Genomic DNA, 25,810 nt, shown 5'->3' on the forward strand with positions numbered 1-25,810 from the left:
TCAGTCACTCAGTCGTGTCCAACTTCTTGCAACCCCATGAACCACAGCACGTCAGGCCTCCCTGTCCATCATCAACTCCCGGAGTCCACCCAAACCCATGTCCATCAAGTCGGTGATGCCATCCAACCATCTCATCCTCTGTCGTCCCCTTCTCCTCCTGCTCTCAATCTTTCCCAGCATCAGGGTCTTTTCAGATGAGTCAGCTCTTCGCATGAGGTGGCCAAAGTATTGGAGTTTGAGCTTCAATATCAGTCCCTCCAATGAACACCCAGGGCTGATCTCCTTTAGGATGGCCTAGTTGGATCTCCTTGCAGTCCATGAAGCTAGGAATAAATTTAGAGGATTGCATTGTTTACATTTAAGGATGAGGAAAGTTTTTCCTATAGCCGACTTTTCTGATTAAGTCATTTTGTTTTGGGGTTAAAAGAACAGATACATGTTAAATTTCCAATTTTAGTAGGAATGCTTTTATTTTTTATCTTTTATAAGAGTTATGTCATTATAAACTAGGCAAAGCTATGAAAAGAATGTTTTTTAAAACTTTATTTTTCATATGTTTAAATACTATATAAATTTATTAGATGAGTTGAGAATGATATTAGTACGATATTGTTAAAGGCAGGCTGCACAACTATTTCAAAACATGACAAACACAATCATGGTTCTTCCCTGGCTTCACATTGAAAAATAAGTAGAACATGCAAGAAGAATGACTGAGTAGCCTATCAGGATTTGGTAGTTTGACCTGAAATTTATGATTTTGAGATTTACTGGGTTTATGGACTCTATTGTGATCAGTGGATGCTTTAGAGAATTGGACCCAGGTTTTAGATTTGCAAATAGATTTCTCATAAGAAACTATGCTGTTAAATTACTTTTAGTCCTTGAGAATGGAAAGTTTCTACTGTGCCTGAGAAACATTGTTAAATATTAGATACCTTGATCATCTCCAATTTAAATAAGAACACTTGCTACCTATTAGTTTCAACCTTTTGTCTGTGTGGTTTCTCTGTGTCTTCCTTGTAATCATTTCCCAGAAATACTGTGTTGTTACTAAGTCAATGGTTTGTTTAAGTTCAATACAGTTGTGTCAACATAAATATACATTAATTTTTTGGATTTTTTTCACAGTATTATCACATCACTATAATATGTAGTTTTAAAATTTAAAAAACCTAGCTAATAGTTTTACAGGACACAAATCACTGTTCTACCTTTTATTCCACAAAGGCAGTGGTCTGTACAATCTTTACACCAAGAGTACCCTGTGATTTGATTTTAGACATGTTTACCTCAAGTGCTCCCCCCCCCAAAAAAAATTTATGTGAAACAGCAAATTTAAACTATATGAAATTCAAATGTTTAGAATTTAATAGTACCCCTTGGTATGGGTGGCATTTAGTGGGATATGAGTCCTTAAGCTGAGCAAATTAGTAATTATATGGTAAATTTTAACATCTTTTCCCTAGAAAAGTAAATCTGATGTGAGTCCCAGACAACCCCCAAATGACTTCTGTGACTCTTACTGTTGTTGTTCAGTCGCTAAGTTACATCCAGCTCTTTTGTGACTCCATGGACTGCAGCCCACCAGGCTTCTCTGTCCATGGAATTTCCCAGGCAAGAATACTGGAGTGAGTTGCCATTTCCTTCTCAAGGGGATCTTCTTGATTCAGGGATGCAGGCGGATTCTTTACTGCTGAGCCACCAGGGAAGCCTGGTGTAACTCTTATAATTTTGAAATTCTTTTCAATAACTTAGTTTAAATATTTTGTACATATTGAAATATTTTATATGTTAATGTCCTTCAATGAAGTCTCACCATTTTTTTTTTCATTTACAGATCACATTAATAAAAAGACTGAGGTAAGTGTTATTGTAACCATCTTTATTCTAGAAAACATTTGTTGGTTTTAAGAGTAGTACTTTAGTGTTTGTCTATAAGTTTTTTTTGAGATACAGCCATTTAAAGGATAGCCCATGTTTGTCATGAATAATTAAACTCAATCCTTTGTCTTGCAATTAAAATAATATAAAGTACAATACAGTAGAATAAAAATACTATTTGCATGAAATATAGTATCATTTGACTTTTGCATCCTAATTATTGTGTGTCTAGAGGTTACCACATGTAAGCTTAAAATTTTAGGGAAAAGTGGTATAATACTTCAAACTTTATTTAAAAAAAAAAATCCTGAAACCATGGCTCAGGATATTTTGGAATTATAGAAATTGTGAGGTAAGCTGTGATTTTATTGTTTATACCTGTGGATAACCTGGTCATATATTTCTCTTATCATTTGCCATTAGAGGGTAGAGCAGCCTACACATACTTTTCTAGTGTTATTGGTCACTTTTTTCTGTTAAGACTAATACAGTCTCTATAAACCTTTTAGCATTGGCAGATACTTCTATAAAATACTTTCTAATATTGAGGAAGGTACTAATAAAATGTTCTTTTGACTTCTTTTTTTTTTTTTTTTCTTTTTTTTTTTTTTTCTTTTGACTTCTTTAGGTAATAATCTAAGGTTTCATTATTTTTGTGTCGTGTGTTTTCTTATTAGTAATTCCATTAATTGATTTTTTCAATAGTTAGATGTTCCTTGATTTCACTGTAGAATACATACATAGTTTTGACTATTTTTGTTGTTTCAGATGTCTTCTTGACAGGTCAGGGAGATGAAATCCATTTCTAAGAATACCACATCTATATAACTTTGTAACTATATTAGTAATATAGTCCTCAGCTGTGCACACAAACACAAAACTCATTTATTGTTAAAACAGATGATTGAAATTCTTCTAACATTATTTACAAACCACTATCACTGTTTTTAGATTAAAATTTAGATGACTGAAAATATAGACTGAGTATTATATATTAGAAGATCCCCTGAAGAAGGGAATGGCTACCTACTCCAGTATTCTTGCTTGGAGAATTCCATGAACAGAGGTGCCTGGTGGGCTACAGTCCATGGGATCACAAAGGGTTGGACACGACTGAGTGACTAACACACACACACCCACATATTAATTATGTGTTTTAAAGTGGAAAATGTGTACTTTTGGACTGATGTCATTTTTTTTTTTAGTCCATTGATTTATTGGGAGGGTAGTTTTATGCAAATGATAAAGCAGATAACACGTATTCTTCAGATAGTACTGGCAACTGTTAGTGGAGGGAAAGATAATTTTTATGAACTATTTATGCTTGCTCTTTTTTCTTCACTGACATGAAAGGAAAAAAAAAAGCAGACTGACAGGATCTATTTAATATATTTAACCCAAGTGGTATTTAAACAAACATGTGACATAACATATGTTTTGTGTTCCATTATAGTTTTAGGGCTGTATTGATCTATTTTTTAATCTATTTTTAAGTAATTTGATATGTAATAAAATTCACTGTGAGTAATCTTGATGATTAAGATGTAAACATCTGTAAATGCAGTCTAATTATAATTTATTTCCTGCATAAATATTTTAAGAAATTGGTCACAAAAATATGTATCTCACATTATTCTATGATATGTATTAAAAATATACCAAAGTTATGTTCTGCTGCTATTGGATGTATTACTAATTTTCTGGGGACTTGGATATTTAAACTGAAGAAATTGAAGAAAGTAGGGAAATTGAAGAAATTAGGGAAATTCTTAAATTGAAGAAAGTAGGGAAAACCACTAGACCATTCAGGTATGACCCAAATGAAATCTGTTACGATTATACAGTGGAAGTGACAAATAGATTCAAGGGATTAGATTTCAGTGCCTGAAGAACTATGGATGGAGGTTCGTGACATTGAACAGGAGGCAGTGATCAAGACCATCCCTAAGAAAAAGAAATGCAAAAAGGCAAAATTGTTGTCTAAGGAGGCCTTTCAAATAGCTGAGAAAAGAAGAGACGCTAAAGCCAAAAGAGAAAAGGAAAGATATACCCATTTGAATGCAGAGTTCCAAAGAAGAGCAAGGAGAGATAAGAAAGCCTTCCTCAGTGATCAGTGCAAAGAAATAGAGGACAACAACAGAATGGGAAAAACCAGAGATCTCTTCAAGAAAATTAGAGATACCAAGGGAACATTCACGCAACGATGGGCACAATAAAGGACAGAAATGGCATGGACCTAACAGAAACAGAAGATATTAAGATGAGATAGCAAGAATACACAGAAGAACTATACAAAAAAATCTTCATGACCCATATAAAACCATGATGGTGTGATCACTCACCTAGAGCCAGACATCCTGGAATGCAAAGTCAAGTGGGCCTTAGGAAGCATCACAACGAACAAAGCTAATGGAGGTGAATTCCAGCTGAACTATCTCAAATCCTCGAAGATGATGCTGTGAAAGTGCTGCATTCAATATGCCAGCAAATTTGGAAAACTCAGCAATGGCCACAGGACTGGAAAAGGTCAGTGTTCATTCCAATCCCAAAGAAAGGCAATGCCAAAAAATGTTCAAACTACTGCACAATCGCACTCATCTCACACACTAGCAAAATAATGCTCAAAATTCTCCATGCCAGGTTTCAGCAGTACGTGAACCGAGAACTTGCAGATGTTCAAGCTGGATTTAGAAAAAGCAGAGGAACCAGAGATCAAATTGCCAACATCCATTGGATCATAGAAAATGCAAGAGTATTACAGGAAAACATCTGCTTTTGCTTAACTCTCTCCACTTCCCTTGAGTGTGGGATGTATTTAATAACTTGCTTCCAAAGGTAGACTGTAGAAAATGAGGGAAAGTAACTACACTGGAGAAACCTGGCAAACACAGCCTTGACCAGGTGATAAATGTTAATATTAGTGTTAAATCATGTTGGTAGTATGTATCCTTGATGTGATGAGAACGGCCTAATCCTCTGTGGTTTTTTTCCCCTAAAACACATGTCTAGTTTTGAGAAAAACATCAAACAAATGCATATCCAGGACCATTCTACAAAATAACTGACCATTGTACCTGTATGACTTGAAAATATAAAGGTCATAAAAAACAAAGTCTGAGAAAATGTCATGGCTCAGAGAAGGCTAAGGAGACAGGATAACTAAATGTAATATATCCTGGATGGGATCTTGGAACAGAAAAAGAACATTAGAGAAAACTAGTTCTAGGGAAATCCAGATAAAGTGTGGAGTCTAATTATAGTAATATGGTAATAATGGTTCCTTCGTTGTAAGAAGTGTACCACAATAACGTAAGAAGTTATCAACAAGGGACACTGGGTGAGAGATGTGTATGGAAATTTTCTATTTTCTGAAACTTTACTGTAAATCGAAGACTTCTCCGCATTTAAAAGTTTATTTTCAAAATTAATCAGTGGGTTCAAGTGTTGTGAGTCAATATAAAGTTAGGGTTAAGGCTAGTAGCTATTAATAATTATTTCCTTGATTCATTATTTCTTTAGAGCTGTTATTTAACTTTTTGCTTCAGGAATACATGCATATAGTAATAATTTAATGGTAGAATTTATCAAATCAGTGGTATCTCAACTATTGTCATTCTCTTACTACATATTAAAATCCTCCTCATGTTTCAAGATTGACTCTGGGTCAAGCTGTGCAAGCGTATTTAGAGTTTTTCAGAACATGCTATACTTTCTCATCTTGCCTCCCATGTATTCTTTCCTTCCATCTTTCTCAGTGGTGTTTTGTCTATGAGTAGTTGTTCTTATAAGAGAGTGTGAAATCAGGAACAACGTATGTCACCATCTTGGTGATGTCACACGCCTCCATCTTTCTTTATTTGGCTAACTATGCTTTAGAACTTGGCCAAAAAGTCACTTTTTTTCCTGGAAAAGTTACCTTATCATTATCTTACTTAGATGCCCAAACATCCTGTGTATACTTGATAGCACTCAACATCCTGTTTTATCACTGTTTTGCTTCTTCACTAAAATTTGGTTTTTTGGGGTCTGAGACCATATCTTACTGCCTTAATTTCTCTGGTAGTCCTCACTCCTTTCATAGTGTGTGTTTGTGCACACGTGTGCACTAATTCCTTTCATACTGTGTGTGTGTGCGCTCGTGCACTCCTTTCATTGTGTGTGTGTGTGTGCACATGTGCACTAACTCCTTTCATACTGTGTGTGTGTGCGTGCTTGCCTGCATGTGCATATGCTAAGTCGTGTCTTGACTCTTGGTGACCTCGTGGACACATGAATGTTGATTGATGAATGAATGTTCTGCCTTCTTACTAAAACTTTCTCTAGCCTTTTTGGACTGCTTCTCCTGTGTATTTTTATCACACTGTAACAGTGAACAATTGCTCTCCCAGTTCAAGCACATTGTTAGGGTCTTCATGGAGCTCAATATTAAGAAGAATTCTGAGACTGCATCCTTGCTCAGCAAGAAAAGGTGCCACTATCAGTTAATTATGTTTGCCATTAATAAAAGAGGAAGAAGTGGCTTCGTGCGTTACTGGTATTTTTCATCTCTGACATGTTCAGAACAGTGCTTAATTATTACATTTATTATTATATCGTGTGATAGTTTCTGTCTTTCTCAGTAAATTGTGAGTTCCAAAAGAGTAGCTAATATGTAGCATAGTGCTAATTGCATAGTAAAGGTTTAACAAATAATTATTTCAAGTCATATTCAAAACTTGAGTCTGTCAGGGTCTGTTCTAGGGGAGAGAAGATAGATTTATCCCATTAATTTTTAATATTACGCTTATAGATAGAACACCATTATTTAGATTTTTTTAATTGGAATAAATTCAGAGCACCCAAGTGTGGAAAAGAGAAATAACATGCAGATGGAGCATTTTGAGGTTTGCATGTTACTGTATATTAAGGTATCTTAAAACTTTAAAGCTAGGAGGCTGTTCTTCTAAAATGTGGCTTGGAGCGCTTAGAAATATGAAACAAATTGACAACAAGTGCATTTGTATATGTCAGTTTATAAATGACATGTTCTTCAGATAGGAAACAGGTACTCAGTGGGAAACTAGATTTGTTTTTAATTGAAGTATAATTTGGACACAGTAGAATGCACCAGTCTTAAGTATGCAGCTTTGACACATATGTAAAGTTATATGACCTACATTTCTATTAAGATAAAGAACATTTTCATTACATCAAAAAATTCCCTTCTGTATCATCCCTGTCATTTCGCGTGCCCTACCCTGCTTCCTACAGGCAACCACTTTTGTGGTTTCTACTGTCATAGATTAGCCTTGCCTCTTTATTTAAAATAAAGCATACAGTGTGTTATTCTGTGGTCTCAGCAAAATGTTTTAAGATTCCTCCATGTTGTTGTGGGTCACTAGTTCTTTTCCTTTCCATTGTTAAATTATGTTCTGTGGTGTAAACATGTCACAATGAGTTTATTCATTCCCCTGTTGGTGAACATTTGGTTTGTTTCCATTTTTTGACAGTTATGAATGAGGCTTCTGTGATATTTTAAAGAACAGCTTTATCAAGGTATAATTTACAGGTACTATAAACATTATCCATTTTAAATGTAACTTTTTTTTTAAAGTGTACTGTTTAGTGAATTTAATGTGACTGTTTACAGAGTCGTACAGTCATTACCATGATCTAATTTTGGTATACTACTGAAGAGTTTTCCAAAGTGGCTGTACCATTTTATACTTGTGGAAGTATAGGTAGGAATTTGTGAAATAAGGAAAGTTATTGTTGCATTGCTGGCAGGAAGGCTAATAAAAGGTTTTTTAATGATGCTAACTAACTTTAGTACTTGCACTCTTGTTCAGTTCAATTCAGTCGTTAAGTCGTGTCCGACTCTTTCCGACCGCATGGACCACAGAACGCCAGGCTTCCCTGTCCATCACCAACTCCTGGAGCTTGCGCAAACTCATGTCCATTGAGTGTGATGCCATCCAGCCATCACATCCTCTGTCATCCCCTTCTTCTCCCTCCTTCAGTCTTTCCCAGCATCAGGGTCTTTTCCAGTGAGTCAGTTCTTCTTGTCAGGTGGCCAGACTACTGGAGTTTCAGTGTCAACATCAGTCCTTCCAATGAATATTCAGGACTGATTTCCTTTAGGATGGACTGGTCGGATCTCTTTGCAGTCCAAGGGATTCTCAAGAGTCTTCTCCCAACAACACAGTTCAAAAGCATCAATTCTTCAGTGCTCAGTTTTCTTTGTGGTCCAACTCTCACATCCATACATGACTATTGGGAAAACCATAGCTTTGACTAGACAGACCTTTGTTTGCAAAGTAATGTCTCTGCTTTTTAATGTGCTGTCTAGGTTGGTCATAGCCTTTCTTCCAAGGAGCGGGTATCTTTTAATTTCCTGGCTGCAGTCACCATCTGTAGTGATTTTGGAGCCGAGAAAAATAAAGTCTGTCACTGTTTCCATTGTTTCCCCATCTATTTGCCATGAAGTGATGGGACCAGATGTCATGATCTTAGTTTTCTGAATGTTGAATTTTAAGCCAACTTTTTCACTCTCCTCTTTCACTTTCATCAAGGGGCTCTTTAGTTCTTCTTTGCTTTCTGCCATAAGGGTGGTGTCATCTGCATATCTGAGGTTATTGATATTTCTCCTGGCAATCTTGCTTCCAGCTTGTGCTTCATCCAGCCTGGCATTTCACATGATGTCCTCTGCATATAAGTTAAATAAGCAGGGTGACAATATACAGCCTTGACATACTCCTTTCCTATTTAGAACCAGTCTGTTGTTCCATGTGCAGTTCTAACTGTTGCTTCTTGACCTGCATACAGATTTCTCAGGAGGAAGGTCAGATGGTCTCGTATTCCCATCTCTTTCAGAATTTTCCACAGTTTGTTGTGATCCACACTGTCAAAGTCTTTGGTATAGTCAATAAAACAGAAGTAGATGTTTTTCTGGAACTCTCTTGCTTTTTTGATGATCCAGAGGATATTGGCAATTTGATCTCTGGTTCCTCTGCCTTTCCTATTTTACTTTTTTTTTTGGTTTGGATTTTATTATTTTTTTTATTTTATGATTTTTTTTCATTTATATATATTAGTTGGAGGCTAATTACTTTACAGTATTGTAGTGGTTTTTGCCATACATTGACATGAATCAGCCATGGATTTACATGTGTTCCCCATCCTGAACCCCCCTCCCACCTCCCTCCCCATCCCATCCCTCTGGGTCATCCTAATGCACCAGCCCTGAGCACTTGTCTCATGCATCCAACCTGGACTGGCGATCTGTTTCACACTTGATAATATACATGTTTCGATGCTGTTCTCTCAGATCATCCCACCCTCGCCTTCTCCCACAGAGTCCAAAAGTCTGTTCTATACATCTGTGTCTCTTTTTCTCTCTTGCATGTAGGGTTATCGTTACCATCTTTCTAAATTCCATATATGTGTGTTAGTATACTGTATTGGTGTTTTATCTTTCTGGCTTACTTCACTCTATATAATGGGCTCTGGTTTCATCCATCTCATTAGAACTGATTCAAATGTATTCTTTTTAATGGCTGAGTAATATTCCATTGTGTATATGTACCACAGCTTTCTTATCCATTCGTCTGCTGATGGGCATCTAGGTTGCTTCCATGTCCTGGCTATTATAAACAGTGCTGCAATGAACACTGGGGTACACGTGTCTCTTTCAGTTCGGGTTTCCTCGGTGTGCATGCCCAGGATTGGGATTGCTGGGTCATATGGCAGTTCTGTTTCCAGTTTTTTAAGGAATCTCCACACTGTTCTCCATAGTGGCTGTACTAGTTTGCATTCCCACCAACAGTGTAAGAGGGTTCCCTTTTCTCCACACCCTCTCCAGCATTTATTGCCTGTAGACTTTTGGATAGCAGCCATCCTGACTGGCGTGTAATGGTACCTCATTGAGGTTTTGATTTGCATTTCTCTGATAATGAGTGATGTTGAGCATCTTTTCATGTGTTTGTTAGCCATCTGTATGTCTTCTTTGGAGAAATGTCTGTTTAGATCTTTGGCCCATTTTTTGATTGGGTCATTTATTTTTCTGGAATTGAGCTGCAGGAGTTGTATATTTTTGAGGTTAATCCTTTGTCTGTTTCTTTGTTTGCTATTGTTTTCTCCCATTCTGAATGCTGTCTTTTCACCTTGCTTATAGTTTCCTTTGTTGTGCAAAAGCTTTTAAGTTTAATTAGGTCCCATTTGTTTATTTTTGCTTTTATCTCCAATATTCTATGAGGTGGGTCATAGAGGATCTTGCTGTGATTTATGTCGGAGAGTGTTTTGCCTATGTTCTCCTCTAGGAGTTTTATAGTTTCTGGTCTTACATTTAGATCTTTAATCCATTTTGAGTTTATTTTTGTGTATGGTGTTAGAAAGTGTTCTGGTTTCATTCTTTACAAGTGGTTAACCAGTTTTCCCAGCACCACTTGTTAAAGAGTTTGTCTTTTTTCCATTGTATATTCTTGCCTCTTTTGGCAAAGATAAGGTGTCCATAGGTACGTGGATTTATCTCTGGACTTTCTGTTTTGTTCCATTGATCTATATTTCTGTCTTTGTGCCAATACCATACTGTCTTGATGACTGTGGCTTTATAGTAGAGCCTGAAGTCAGTCAGGTTGATTCCTCCACTTCCATTCTTCTTTCTCAAGGTTACTTTGGCTATTCGAGGTTTTTTGTATTTCCATACAAATTGTGAAATTATTTGTTCTAGTTCTGTGAAGACTACCGTTGGTAGCTTGATAGGGATTGCATTGAATCTATAGGTTGCTTTGGGCAGTATACTCATTTTCATAATATTGATTCTTCCAATCCATGAACATGGTATATTTCTCCATCTATTTGTGTCCTCTTTGATTTCTTTCATCAGTGTTTTATAGTTTTCTATGTATAGGTCTTTTGTTTCTTTAGGTAGATATGCTCCTAAGTATTTTATTCTTTTTGTTGCAATGGTGAATGGTATTGTTTCCATAATTTCTCTTTCTGTTTTCTCATTGTTAGTGTATAGGAATTCAAGGGATTTCTGTGTGTTAATTTTATATCCTGCAACTTTACTGTTTCTCTTTCTGTTTTCTCATTGTTAGTGTATAGGAATGCAAGGGATTTCTCTGTGTTAATTTTATATCCTGCAACTTTACTATATTCGTTGATTAGCTCTAGTAATTTTCTGGTAGAGTCTTTAGGGTTTTCTATGTGGAGGATCATGTCATCTGCAAACAGTGAGAGTTTCACTTCTTCTTTTCCTATCTGGATTCCTTTTATTTCTTTTTCTGCTCTGATTGCTGTGGCCAAAACTTCCAAAACTATGTTGAATAGTAGTGGTGAGAGTGGGCACCCTTGTCTTGTTCCTGATTTTAGGGGAAACGCTTTCAATTTTTCACCATTGAGGATCATGTTTGCTGTGGGTTTGTCATATATAGCTTTTGTTATGTTGAGGCATGTTCCTTCTTTTCCTGCTTTCTGGAGAGTTTTTATCATAAATGGATGTTGAATTTTGTCAAAGGCTTTTTCTGCATCTATTGAGATAATCATATGGTTTTTGTCTTTCAATTTGTTAATGTGGTGTATTACATTGATTGATTTGTGGATATTAAGGAATCCTTGCATTCCTGGGATAAAGCCCACTTGGTCATGATGTATGATCTTTTTAATATGTTGTTGGATTCTGTTTGCTAGAATTTTGTTAAGGATTTTTGCATCTATGTTCATCAGTGATATTGCCCTGTAGTTTTCTTTTTTTGTGGCATCTTTGTCTGGTTTTGGAATTAGGGTGATGGTGGCCTCATAGAATGAATTTGGAAGCTTACCTTCTTCGGCAATTTTCTGGAAGAGTTTGAGTAGGATAGGTGTTAGCTCTTCTCTAAATTTTTGGTAGAATTCAGCTGTGAAGCCATCTGGTCCTGGGCTTTTGTTTGCTGGAAGATTTCTGATTACAGTTTTCATTTCCTTGCTTGTGATGGGTCTGTTAAGATCTTCTATTTCTTCCTGGTTCAGTTTTGGAAAGTTATACTTTTCTAAGAATTTGTCCATTTCTTCCAAGTTGTCCATTTTATTGGCATAGAGCTGCTGGTAGTAGTCTCTTATGATCCTTTGTATTTCAGTGTTGTCTGTTGTGATCTCTCCATTTTCATTTCTAATTTTGTTGATTTGGTTCTTCTCCCTTTGTTTCTTAATGAGTCTGGCTAATGGTTTGTCTGTTTTGTTTATCTTTTCAAAAAACCAGCTTTCAGCTTTGTTGACTTTTGCTATGGTCTCTTTTGTTTCTTTTGCATTTATTTCTGCCCTAATTTTTAAGATTTCTTTCCTTCTGCTAACCCTGGGGTTCTTCATTTCTTCCTTCTCTAGTTCCTTTAGGTGTAGAGTTAGGTTATTTATTTGACTTTCTTCTTGTTTCTTGAGGTAAGCCTGTAATGCTATGAACCTTCCCCTTAGCACTGCTTTTACAGTGTCCTGCTTTTACAGGTTTTCGGTTGTTGTGTTTTCATTTTCATTCGTTTCTATGCATATTTTGATTTCTTTTTTGATTTCTTCTATGATTTGTTTGTTATTCAGAAGCATGTTATTTAGCCTCCATATGTTGGAATTTGTAATAGTTTTTTTTCCTCTAGTTGAGATCTAATCTTACTGCATTGTGGTCAGAAAAGATGACTGGAATGATTTTAATTTTTTTGAATTTACCAAGGTTAGATTTATGGCCCAGGATGTGATCTATTCTAGAGAAGGTTCCGTGTGCACTTGAGAAAAATGCGAAATTGATTGTTTTGAGGTGAAATGTCCTATAGATGTCAATTAGGTCTAGCTGGTCCATTGTGTCATTTAAAGTTTGTGTTTCCTTGTTCATTTTCTGTTTAGTTGATCTATCCATAGGTATAAGTGGGGTATTAAAGTCTCCCACTATTATTGTGTTACTATTAATTTCCCCTTTCATACTCGTTAGTATTTGCCTTACATATTGTGGTGCTTCTATGTTGGGTGCATATATATTTATAATTGTTATATCTTCTTCTTGGATTGATCCTTTGATCATTATGTAGTGCCCTTCTATGTCTCTTTTCATAGCCTTTATTTTAAAGTCTATTTTATCTGATATGAGTATTGCGATGCCTGCTTTCTTTTGGTCTGTTTGCATGAAATATCTTTTTCCAGCCCTTCATTTTCAGTCTGTATGTGTCCCTTGTTTTGAGTTGGGTCTCTTTTAGACAGCATATATAGGGGTCTTGTTTTTGTATCCATTCAGCTAGTCTTTGTCTTTTGGTTGGGGCATTCAACCCATTTACATTTAAGGTAATTATTGATAGGTATGGTTCCGTTGCCATTTACTTTGTTGTTTTGGGTTTGTGTTTATACAGCCTTTCTGTGTTTCCTGTCTAGAGAAGATCCTTTAGCATTTGTTGAAGAGCTGGTTTGGTGGTGCTGAATTCTGTCAGCTTTTGCTTGTCTGTAAAGCTTTTGAATTGTCCTTCATATCTGAATGAGATCCTTGCTGGGTAGAGTAATCTGGGTTGTAGGTTATTCTTTTTCATTACTTTAAGTATGTCCTGCCATTCCTTTCTGGCCTGAAGAGTTTCTATTGATAGATCAGCTGTTATCCTTATGGGAATCCCTCTGTGTGTGATTTGCTGTTTCTCCCTTGCTGCTTTTAATATTTGTTCTTTATGTTTGATCTTTGTTAATTTGATTAATATGTGTCTTGGAGTGTTTTGCCTTGGGTCTATCTTGTTTGGGACTCTCTGGGTTTCTTGGACTTGTGTGACTATTTCCTTCCCCATTTTAGGGAAGTGTTCAGCTATTATCTCCTCGAGTATTTTCTGATGGCCTTTCTTGTTGTCTTCTTCTTCTGGGACTCCTATGATTCGAATGTTGGGGCTTTTCACATTGTCCCAGAGGTCCCTGAGGTTGTCCTCATTTCTTTTGATTCTTTTTTCTTTTTTCCTCTCTGCTTCATTTATTTCCACCATTTTATCTTCTACCTCACTTATCCTATCTTCTGCCTCCGTTATTCTATTGTTGGTTCCCTCCAGAGTGTTTTTGATCTCATTTATTGCATTATTCATTTTTAATTGACTTTTTTATTTCTTATAGGTCCTTGTTAAACCTTTCTTGCATCTTCTCGATCCTTGTCTCCAGGCTATTTATCTGTAACTCCATTTTGTTTCTGAGACTTTGGATCATTTTTATTATCATTATTCTAAATTTTTTTTTCAGGTAGATTCGCTATCTCCTCCTCTTCTGTTTGGCTTGGTGGGCATTTTTCATGTTCCTTTACCTGCTGGGAATTTCTCTGCTTTTTCATCTTGTTTAGATTGCTGTGTTTGGGGTGGCCTTTCTCTATTCTGGTGGTCTGTGGTTCCTTTTTGTTGTGGAGGTTTCTCCCAGTGGGTGGGGTTGGCTTGTCAAGGTTTCCTGGTTAGGGAAGCTTGTGTCGGTGTTCTGGTACGTGGAGCTGGATTTCTTCTTTCTGGAGTGCAATGGAGTGTCCAGTAGTGAGTTTTGAGATGGGTCTATGTGTTTGGTGTGACTTTGGGCAGCCTGTATGTTGACGCTCAGGGCTATGTTCCTGCGTTGCTGGAGAATTTGTATGGTATGTCTTGCTCTGGAACTTACTGGCTCTTGGGTGGTGGTTGGTTTCAGTGTAGGTATGGAAGCTTTTGGATGATCTCTTATTAATGTTCCCTGTAGTCAGGAGTTCTCTGGTGTTCTCAGGTTTGGGGCTTAAGTCTCCTGCCTCTGGATTTCAGTCTTATTCTTCCAGTAGCCTCAAGACCTCTCCAACTATACAGCACTGATAATAAAACTTCTAGGTTAATGGTGAAAAGATGCTCCACAGCGAGAGACACCCAGAGAGGTTCACAGAGTTACATGAAGAAGAGGAGAGGGAGGAAGGAGATAGAGATGAGGAGGAGGAGAAAAAGGGGGACTCAAGAGGAGAGAGACAGATCTACGCAGTACTCTGTTCCCTAAGTGTTCTCTGTCCACAGAGATTCACAGAATTGGATTGAGAAGAGAAGGGGGAGGGTGGAAATAGAGGTGATCTGGGGGAGAAAAAGATGAGTCAAAAGGGGGAGAGTAATCATCACACTCCCGACTAAAAATGGGTACTGAATATTGGATTCTTAAATGTCCAAAATTGATATCAAATACTGAAAAACAAAGATTAAAAATCTAGAGTAGAGGTTAGACTCTTAAAAATACAGTATTGAAAACAAAAAGACAAAAAATTTAAGAAATATATGTGAAGTTTGCTTTAAAAAATAGGGTCTTTTTTTTTTTTTTACAAGATTTTAGTGGGTTATTAAAATGAAAATTAAGGAGTTATAGAGGAGTAATAGAGGACTTTTTAAAAAATTAAAAGAAAAAAAATTTTTTTAATTAAAAAATAATAATAGTAAAAATATATCTAGGAATTTTTCTGGAGCTGTTGTGCACAGTGTGGGTTCGGTTCAGTTTCAGATAGCTCCTTGTTCCAGCTTATACTTCTCGATATCTACACCTTCCGGTGTAGTCGGTGTTAACTACAGGGATTTTAATCTGTTGCACTGGTCACTTCTGAAGCAGTTCCCTTTGTTTATTTGGCTTCTCTTTGCAGGTCTCTTCAGTGTCTAATTTCCGCCCTGACTCAAGCGGGTGGAGGTGGTCTCTTGTTTAGGTTGCCTTGTTCAGTTGTGCTGTGGGGAGGGAGGGCACTGCAGACAAATATCACTGGCATGTGTGGGGAGTGCTCACAGTGCTCCGGCCCCACTGGGTTTGCCCCCACTCGCTGCGTGTGTGCTGTCCCCGTCTACACTGCACAGGTTGCTCTACAGGGAGCAGGCCCTGAGTTGCGTGCACTTCCCAGGCCTAAGCCACTCAGGTTCCAGTTTTCGGGTACTCCACAAAAGCGCAGACTCGGTTGGGCCTGTGTTTTGTGCCTTCCCTGCCCGAGCAGCTCAGGCAGCCAGGAGCTTGACGAGAGCCTTATCCCCTCCGTGGTCCCAGCCTCAGTTTCTGCGCACGCCGGTTCAGTGCACCTTGTGTCTGTTCTGGGGAGCTGGTCTCTAGCTGCGACCCTCCCGGCGGATGTCAACCATCCAGAATCTCAGGAAGTCTTTGGTTAGAAACTGGAAGCCTGTTTGCAGTTTGGTAGGGGGTGCCGTCTTTGGGGCCGAGTTTGCCCCTTTCCCCTCCCCCCTGCCTCCTGCCTCCAGCAGGGGATGTGCCTGTCCGCAGCCAGCTAGCTCTTCTCTGGAATTGCTCAGTCCTTCCTTTGTTCTGTGAACGGGCGGGCAGTGTCTTCGGTTAGGGCTTTTCGCAGGTTAATTTTCTCTCTCTCTCTCTCTTGCTATCCCACAGTTTAAGTTGCTATCTCAGGTTAGCGCCCTCCGATTGCCCTCAGGGCATTCAGGCCCGGTCCTTGCCCTAAGTAATGCTGCCAGCTCCTCTCCTTCAGAGGAGAGGAGCTTGCTGGTGGCGGATGTGAGCGTCTGGGGTACTTTTCTGCTGGGAGTTGCTTTTAGGCATGTAATCTGTGGGTTTTATTTATTTTTCCTCCTGGTTAGGTTACCCTCCGAGATTCGAAAACTTCCCCCAGTCCCGCCAGTGAGAGGGTTTCCTGGTATTTGGAAACTTCCTCTATTACGACTCCCTTCCCAGAAGGGTCTCCGTCTCTAACTCTTTTGTCTCTCTTTTTATCTTTTATATTTTGTCCTACCTCCTTTCAAAGACAATGGGCTGCTTTCCTGGGCACCTGATGTCCTCTGCTAGTGATCAGAAGTTGTTTTGTGGAGTTTGCTCAGCGTTAAAATGTTCTTTTGATGAATTTGTAGGGGAGAAAGTGGTCTCCCTGTCCTATTCTTCCGCCATCATAGCTCCTCCCCTCTGCCTTTTCTAAATCCAGATTGAACACCTGGAAGTTCTCGGTTCACTTACTGTTGAAGCCTGGCTTGGAGAATTTTGAGCATTACTTTGCTAGTGTGTGAGATGAGTGCAGTTGTGCAGTAGTTTGAACATTCTTTGGCATTGCCTTTCTTTGGGATTGGAATGAACACTGACCTTTTCCAATCCCGTACCCACTGCTGAGTTTTCCAAATTTGCTGGCATATTGAATGCAGCACTTCCATAGCATCATCTTCTGGATTTGAAATAGCTCAACTGGAATTCCATCACATACACTAGCTTTGTTCATTGTGATGCTTCCTAAGGCCCACTTGGCTTCACATTCCAGGATGTCTGGCTCTAGGTGAATGATCACACCATTGTGGTTTTCTGGGTTGTGAAGATCTTTTTTGTATAGTTCTGTGTATTCTTACTACCTCTTAATATCTTCTGTTTCTGTTAGGTCCATGCTATTTCTGTCCTTTATTGTGCCCATGGTTGCATGAACTGTTCCCTTGGTGTCTCTAATTTTCTTGAAGAGATCTCTAGTCTTTCCCATTCTCTTGTTTTCCTCTGCTTCTTTCCACTGATCACTGAGGAAGGCTTTCTTATCTCTCCTTGCTCTTTTGGAACTTTACATTCAAATGGGTGTATCTTTCCTTTTCTCCTTGCTTTTAGCTTCTCTTCTTTTCTCAGCTGTTTGAAAGGCCTCCTCAGACAACATTTTGCCTTTTGCATTTCTTTTCCTTGGAGATGGTCTTGTGTTACTGCGTCTTGATCACTGCCTTTAATACAATACACGCTTGAACTAAACTTTAAATGAAGAAAGATTTTCAATTTTTATTTGTATTCCTTTATGCCAACAACAGCAGGAAGCGTAGTTAAAAGCAAAATGCTTTTTAAAATAATAAGTTGTAATAATTCTTAGAAATAGATTTAATAAGTGATGTGTAAAACCTATATTGGGAAAATTATAAAACTTTATTGAAAGATAGTAAAGACTTAAATAGAGACAATGTGTTCATGGATTGACAGACTTACTATAAAGGGGTCATTTTTCCTCAAATTAATCTGTAAAATCAATGTAATCTCAATCAAAATCACAGTTTAGTTTTTAAACTAAAAATGAAATCACTTCTAAAATTAATGTGCAAGTGCAAAGAACCAAAAATAGCCAAAATATTCTTGAGGAAGAAAAAGATAGGTGGATTTGAACAATCAGAGATCCAAGATTTTTTTTGAAACTAATATGGTAAGGATTTGGCATAGTGATAGACAAATAGACCTTTAGAACAAAATGGCCCATAAACAGAACAGCCATGTATGTACCTTGATTCTAGTAAAGTGATGTGAATATTACTGGAAAAAGGATTTACTTTTTAGAGTAAGTGGGGGTTTGAAGATCAACTGAATATATGGGGGAAAAAAAGATGGGATTATTACTTTACATCAGTTCAGTTCAATCGCTCAGTCATGTTGGACTTTTTGTGACCCCATGGCCTGCAGTATGCCGGGCTTCCCTGTCCATCACCAACTCCCAGAGTATACTCAAACTCATGTCCATTTAGTTGGTGATGCCATCCAATCATCTCATCCTCTATCGTCCCCTTCTCCTCCTGCCTTCAATATTTCCCAGCACCAGGCTCTTTTCAAATCAGTCAGTTCTTTGCATCAGGTGGCCAAAGTACTGGAGTTTCAACTTCAGCATCAGTCCTTCCAATGAATATTCAGGACTGATTTCCTTTAGGATGGACTGGTTGGATCTCCTTGCAGTCCAAGGGACTCTCAAGTCTTCTCCAACACCACAGTTCAAAAGCATCAATTCATCAGCGCTCAGCTTTCTTTATAGTCCAGTTCTCACATCCATACACGACTACTTGAAAAACCATAGCTCTTTTGGCTTAAAACTCAACATTACTTCACATCATACACAAAAATTCATCCACAGTGGATCAAAGGCCTAAAAGTCAAAAGCAATGTTCCAAATAATTCAGGTGCAAATGCAGGAATAATATGTTCATGACTTTAGGGTAAGAAAAACACATAACCCACTAACTTTAAATGTATACATTGAATCAAGGACTTTTTCCCATTGAAGTATGTTAGAAGAATGAAATAATGGTCTTCAGAGTAGGAAAAGATTTTTTCCAAAGAACTCAATTGAAAAATGGGTGGAAAAACAAGTACTCACGAAAGAGCATATTTACATGTGCTTAAAACATACAAAAAGATGTCCAGCCTCTTTCCTAATCAGGGACACATGCAAATTAAAACCACAGTGAGAATACTATTTACCTTCTGTGTTGGCAGAAATCAGAATCTGATGATTTGAAGTGTTGCTGAGGATGTAGAATATGAATGTGTGTGCTAAGTCACTTCAGTTATGTCTGACTCTGTGATCCTATGGACTGTAACCCCCCAGGCTCTTCTGTCCATGGGATTCTGTAAGCAAGAATACTGGAGTGGATTGCCATGCCCTCCTCCAGGGGATCTTCCTGACCTAGGAATCGAACCTGTGTCTCTTGGCAGGCAGGTTCTTTACCACTGGTGCCACCTGGGAATCCCCCAGGAATAAGGAATGCTTATGAAGAGGTAATCTGTTACAAATAGTTTGGTCCAACATAATATTGGAAATCCTGGTCAGGGCATTTAATTAGTCAAGAAGAAATAAAAGACATCCAAATCGGAAAGCAATTAGTAAAACTATCACTATTTGCAGATGACTATTTGCAGTTAATGCTTGACTAGTGCAGGGGTCAGGAGTGCCAACCCTCCATGTAGTCAAAAATCCATGTGTGATTTATAGTTGACTATCTGTATAGCCAGTTCCTCTGTATTAGAGGTTCCTCTGTGTTTGAAGTTTTGCATTCAAGGATTCAGCCAACCATAGATAGTGCAGTACTATAGTATCTACTATTGAAAAAGTCCATATATAAGTGGACCCATATGGTTCAGACTCTTGATTGTTCAAAGGTCAGTTCTAACATAGAAAAGTATAGACTTCGCAAAAAACTATTATAACTAATAAGTGAACTTTGCAGGGTACAAAACCAGTATACAGAAACCTCTGTCATTTCTATGTACTAATAGTAAACTATCAGAAAGAAAAATTAGGAAAACAATCCCATTTGCAATTGTATATCAGAAAAATAAAATACCTAGGAATAAATTTAACCAAGGAGGTGAACACTGAAAACTGGTATACACTGAAAACTACAGGAATATCCTAGGAGATATTTCAGATACCCTAGGTTCAGTTCCAGACCACCACAATAAAGGAAATACAGCAGTAGAATGAGTCACACAGATTTTTAGTTTCCCAGTGCATATGTTTTGTTTTTAATATACTGTAGTCTATTAAGTGTACAATAGCATTATGTCCTTTAAAATGTTCATATAGTAGTTAAAATACTTTATTGATAGTAAATGCTAATCATATGACAACACAGGATTGCTGTAAATCTTCAGTTTGTAAAAAACTCAATAACTGTGAATCACAGTAGAGCAGAGCATAATAAAACAGGGTATACCTGTATTCTCATCCACTGGTCCATTTATTCCTGTGCTAATACTGCAATGTGGTCATCACATCATAATCTCTTATATATGAAATAGTGAGGGGCAGTTGTTAGTCATATTAAGAAAATCAAATTGGATCTCTACCTTCCATCATACATTAAAGTCTATTCCACATAGATTAAACAGTTACATATGAAAGAAATTATACCACCCTTCAGTTCAGTTCAGTCGCTTAGTCGTGTCCGACTCTTTGCGACCCCATGAATCGCAGCACGCCAGGCCTCCCTGTCCATCACCAACTACTGGAGTTTACTCAAACTCATGTCCATTGAGTCGGTGATGCCATCCAGCCATCTCATCTTCTGTCATCCCCTTCTCCTCCTGCCCCCAATCCCTCCCAGCATCAGGGTCTTTTCCAGTGAGTCAACTCTTCGCATGAGGTGGCCAAAGTACTGGAGTTTCAGCTTCAGCATCAGTCCTTCCAATGAACACCCAGGACTGATCTCCTGTAGGATGGACTGGTTGGATCTCCTTGCAGTCCAAGGGACTCTCAAGAGTCTTCTCCAACACCACAGTTCAAAAGCATCAATTTTTTGGCACTCAGCTGTATTCACAGTCCAGCTCTCACGTCCATACATGACCACTGGAAAAACCATAGCCTTGACTAGACGGACCTTTGTTGGCAAAGTAATGTCTCTGCTTTTTAATATGCTCTCTAGGTTGGTGATAACCACCCTTAGAACTATAAAATATAGGAGAATATATTTCTCACAGGAGATAGGGAAAAACTTATCAAAAACATTATAAAATGAAAGGTTGATAAGTTGGATGCTGTTCAAAACAGGTAACCTGTTTTCCACAAAAGTACTAAACAGAATTTTAAAGGACAAGGCACAAATTGAGAGAAGCTATTTTCAACACATAGAACTGATAGACAATTAGTGTCCAGATACGTAAAGAACTATCACATTGTTAAAAAAGAGATTGCTGTCTTATTTTCCTACTGGCTCATAGGATAAAAAAATTTAAAAATAGATAAGAGACATCAAGCATTTTACAAAACAGGGAAGTATTAATAGCAAAAAAACGAAAAAATGTTCAACTTTGCTGCTGTTGGGAGAAATTCAAATGATGACCTCACTGAGAGCTTTTTTCCCCACTCAGTACATAGGCAAAAATTATGAAGTTTGGAAATACCAAGGTTCAGAGGTTATAAGTCAAAGGAGTTATGGATTGGTTTACATTGGTGGAAATATAAATTAGTACAAATATTTTGTATAAGTTTGGTGTTCTTGGAAATTTGGACATACATTATAACCTAGGAGTCAATAGACTTCGGTAAAGGAATAGGCAGCAAATATTTTAGGCTTTGGGACGTATCAGAATCTCTTTCACAAGTACTGAACTGTGCCACTGTGACATAAAAGCAGCCATAGGCACACATACATGAGCATGGAATCTTATTTACAGAAAACTGTGATAGGCCCCTTTTCGGCCGTATTTTGCTGATCCCTGATAAGACCTATCAGTTCTCATACAGATGTACGTGCCCTAGAGAAACTTCCCCATGTATCCTGTAAACTATGTGCTTGAATGTTTATAAATGTGTAACAGCCCAGCCAAAACAGAAAAAATCCAAATGTTAATCTTCAGTGGAATGGATAAATTTTAATTATAATCACACAATGGTTTATGCAGTAGTGAAAATTAATGTATAAATCTAGGCAACAAAATAGATGAATCCAAAAGGGAATGTTAGGCAACAAAATGGATGAATACAAAAGAAAATGTTAAGTGAAAAATTCTTAGAACCATATCAAAGTGATACCAATTTTTTAAAACATAAAATCAAGCAAAACTGAATACTCTTGCCAAAAATGTTTAAGCTACATATAAATCAAGGCCTAAGGTCTGACGGGCTTCCCTGATAGCTCAGTTGGTAAAGAATCCACCTGCAATGCAGGAGACCCTGATTTGATTCCTGTGTTGGGAAGATCTGCTGGAGAAGGACTTTCATGAAAGGACAGTCCATAGACTGTATAGTTTATGGGATTGCAAAGAGTTGGACACGACTGAGCAACTTTCAGTAAGGTCTGACTTCCATTTTACAGGATAAATACGGATTAGAAGCACAAGTTAAATGATACCTAATAGAATCAATGAGGCATCTAGAAGATGCACACTTTGTCGGACAGTTGGCCTGGTCTCTTCAGTAAAGTGTTATGGAGAAGGAAAGGTGGAGTGTGGGGAGGGGATGTTCTGGATTAAAGGAGATGTGAGAAATGATCAGTAAAAGACAGTTTTATACAATTGAGGAGATTTAAATATGAGTAGGTATTATAATGTTTTTGTTAGGTGTGATGATGTTATAGTTAAATTATAAAATTTATTTTTTTGTAGTTCACTCCATGTGAAGTTTGGGATGAAATATCAATACTATAAAATAGCTAAGCGAAAAAGGGGATGGGGTAAATTGTTAAGAAAGTATAATGACTGTTAAAAGTAGTTGTAGAGTATACAGGTAAAAATCTTCATAATGAAAAGTAAAACAAGCAAAATGAAAATATATTGTTTTCTGATGCATCTATAAAATAATAGTAAAAGATGAAAATGATAAACTCTGAATTTGATACTCTTGTGGAGGGCACATAGTATAGGTAGTAGTCTAGTTTTTAAGTAAAATAGTGGAATCATGGGTGTCCTTTTAAAAAAAGCTTTACTCAGTTACAATTTACATAGTGTAACATTCACCTATTTTAAGGATATAAGCCAATAATTTATAATTTAAAGAACTGTGCAGCCATAGCCATAGTTCTAAGACATTTCTGTCATCCCCCAAAGTTCCCTTATATCCATTTGTAGTCAGTTTCAACTCCGTCTTCAGCCCCTGGCAAGTTCTGATCTATTTTGTGTTCCTATAGATTTGCATTTTCTGGTAATCTAATGTGAAGAACTGTACAAAAAGATCTTCACGACCCAGATAATCACAATGGTGTGATCACTCACCTAGAGCCAGACGTCCTGGAATGTGAAGTCAAGTGAGCCTTAGAAAGCATCACTTCGAACAAAGCTAGTGGATGTGATGGAATTCCATTTGAGCTATTTCAAATTCTAAAAGATGATGCTGTGAAAGTGCTGCACTCAATATGCCAGCAAATTTGGAAAACTCAGCAGTGGTCACAGGACTGGAAAAGGTCAGTTTTCATTCCAATCCCTAAGAAAGGCAATCCCAAAGAATGCTCAAACTACCACACAGTTGCACTCATCTCACACGCTAGTAAAGGTAATGCTCAAAATTCTCCAAGCCAGGCTTCAGCAATACGTGAACCGAGAACTTCCAGATGTTCAAGCTGGTTTTAGAAAAGGCAGAGGAACCAGAGATCAAATTGCCAATACCCGCTGGATCATCGAAAAACAGTGTTCCAGAAAAACATCTATTTCTGCTTTATTGACTACACCAAAGCCTTCTACTGTGTGGATCACAATAAACTGTGGAAAATTCTGAAGGAGATGGGAATACCAGACCACCTGACCTGCCTCCTGAGAAACCTGTATGCAGTTCAGGAAGCTACCGTTAGAACTGGACATGGAACAATAGACTGGTTCCAAATAGGAAAAGGAGTATGTCAAGGCTGTATATTGTCACCCTGCTTATTTAACTTATATGCAGAGTACATCATGAGAAACGCTGGGCTGGAAGAAGCACAAGCTGGAATCAAGATTGTCGGGAGAAATATCAATAACCTCAGATATGCAGATGACACCATCCTTATGGCAGAAAGTAAAGATGAACTAAAATGCCTCTTGATGAAGGTGAAAGAGGAGAGTGAAAAAGTTGGCTTAAAGCTTAACATTGAAAACTAAGATCATGGCATCTGGTCCCATCACCTCATGGGAAATAGATGGGGAGACAGTGGAAACAGTGTCAGACTTTATTTTTCGGGGCTCCAAAATCACTGCAGATGGTGACTGCAGCCAAGAAATTAAAAGACGCTTACTCCTTGGAAGGAAAGTTATGACCAACCTAGATAGCATATTAAAAAGCAGAGACATTTCTTTGCCACCAAAGGTCCGTCTGGTCAAGGTTGTGGTTTTTCCAGTGGTCATGTATGGACGTGAGAGTTGGACTGTGAAGAAAGCTGAGCACCGAAAAATTGATGCTTTTGAGCTGTGGTGTTGGAGAAGACTCTTGAGAGTCCCTTGGACTGCAAGGAGATCCAGCCAGTCCATCCTAAAGGACATCAGCCCTGGGTGTTCATTGGAAGGACTGATGCTGAAGCTGAAATTCCAATACTTTGGCCACCTCATGCGAAGAGTTGACTCATTGGAAAAGACCCTGATGTTGGGAGGGATTGGGGGCAGGAGGAGAAGGGGACGACAGAGGATGAGATGGTTGGATGGCATCACCGACTCAATGGACGTGAGTTTGAGTAAACTCCGGGAGTTTGGATGGACAGGGGGGCCTGGCGTGCTGCGATTCATGGGGTCGCAAAGAGTCGGACACGACTGAGCAACTGAACTGAACTCAATGTGATCGGCTTCCCAGGTGGCGCTAGTGGTAAATAATCTGCCAGCCAATGCAAGAGACACAAGAGACGTGGGTTCGATGCCTGGGTCGGGAAGATTCCCTGGAGAAGGAAGTGGCAGCCCCTCCAGTATTCTTGCCTGGGAAATCCCATGGACAGAGGAGCCTGCTACAGTCCATGGGGTCACAAAAAGAGTCAGACACAGTTGAGCACATGCGTGCGTGCCACAAACACACAATGTGAATGGACTCATAATGTGTATTCTTTCATATCTGACTTCTTTCACTTAGCATAATGTTTATTTTTTTGTTTGCTTGGCTATGCCACATGGCATGTGGGATCTTAATTCCCCAATTAGGGATTCATCCCACATCCTCTGCATTGGAAACCTAAATTCTTAAAACACTGGACTGTCGGGGAAGTCCCTAGCATAATGTTTTTGAAGTTTATCTATGTTATAGCATGTGTCAATAATTCATCTTACTTTATTGTTGAGTAGCATTCCATTGCATACATGTTGTTTATTCCCTAGTTGATGGACATTTACTACCAACATCTGATGCTTGTCTTTGTGTGGAGGTGTTTTCATTTCTCTTAGGTGGATACTTAGGAGTGAAATGGCTGGATTATATGAAAATTTATGTTTGACTTTTATTTAAGTGTCTTGTCAAGCTGTTTTCCAAAGTGAATGTACTGTTTATCATTCCCACCAGCAATGCATGAGGGTCCCAGTTTCTCCACATCCCTGCTAACACTTGATATTGTCTCTTGTTTTGATTATAGCCAGTGGTCATATGAGTGGTTGTCTCATTTTAACTTGCATTTCCCTAATAATTAGTGATTTTTAACATCTTTTAATTTACTCATCGGCTATTGCATCTTATTTGGGGAAATATTTATTCATATCTTCTGCCCATTTTAAAGTGTGTTGTCTTATTAGTGTTTTCTAAAGTTCCTTTAGATATTCTTGATACAGAACCTTTATTAAATATATGACTTGCAAATGTTCTCTCCTAGGCCATGACTTGTCTTCTTAC

The 25,810-nt window shown here is 38.0% G+C and overlaps 1 protein-coding gene across 2 annotated transcripts in view; it reads left to right on the top strand.

Moving 5' to 3' along the window:
- The window catches only part of GKAP1 (G kinase anchoring protein 1), a 94,819-nt gene that overhangs the window by 30,920 nt on the left and 38,089 nt on the right, over positions 1-25,810 (top strand). For both annotated transcript variants that reach the window (XM_043927194.1, XM_043927195.1), the window contains exon 7: positions 1,841-1,863. In XM_043927194.1, coding sequence (XP_043783129.1) covers positions 1,841-1,863 — 23 coding nt within the window. The remainder of the gene's footprint in view (positions 1-1,840; positions 1,864-25,810) is intronic.

The sequence above is a fragment of the Cervus elaphus genome, chromosome 16 (assembly GCF_910594005.1).
Source record: "Cervus elaphus chromosome 16, mCerEla1.1, whole genome shotgun sequence".
NCBI lineage: Eukaryota > Metazoa > Chordata > Mammalia > Artiodactyla > Cervidae > Cervus > Cervus elaphus.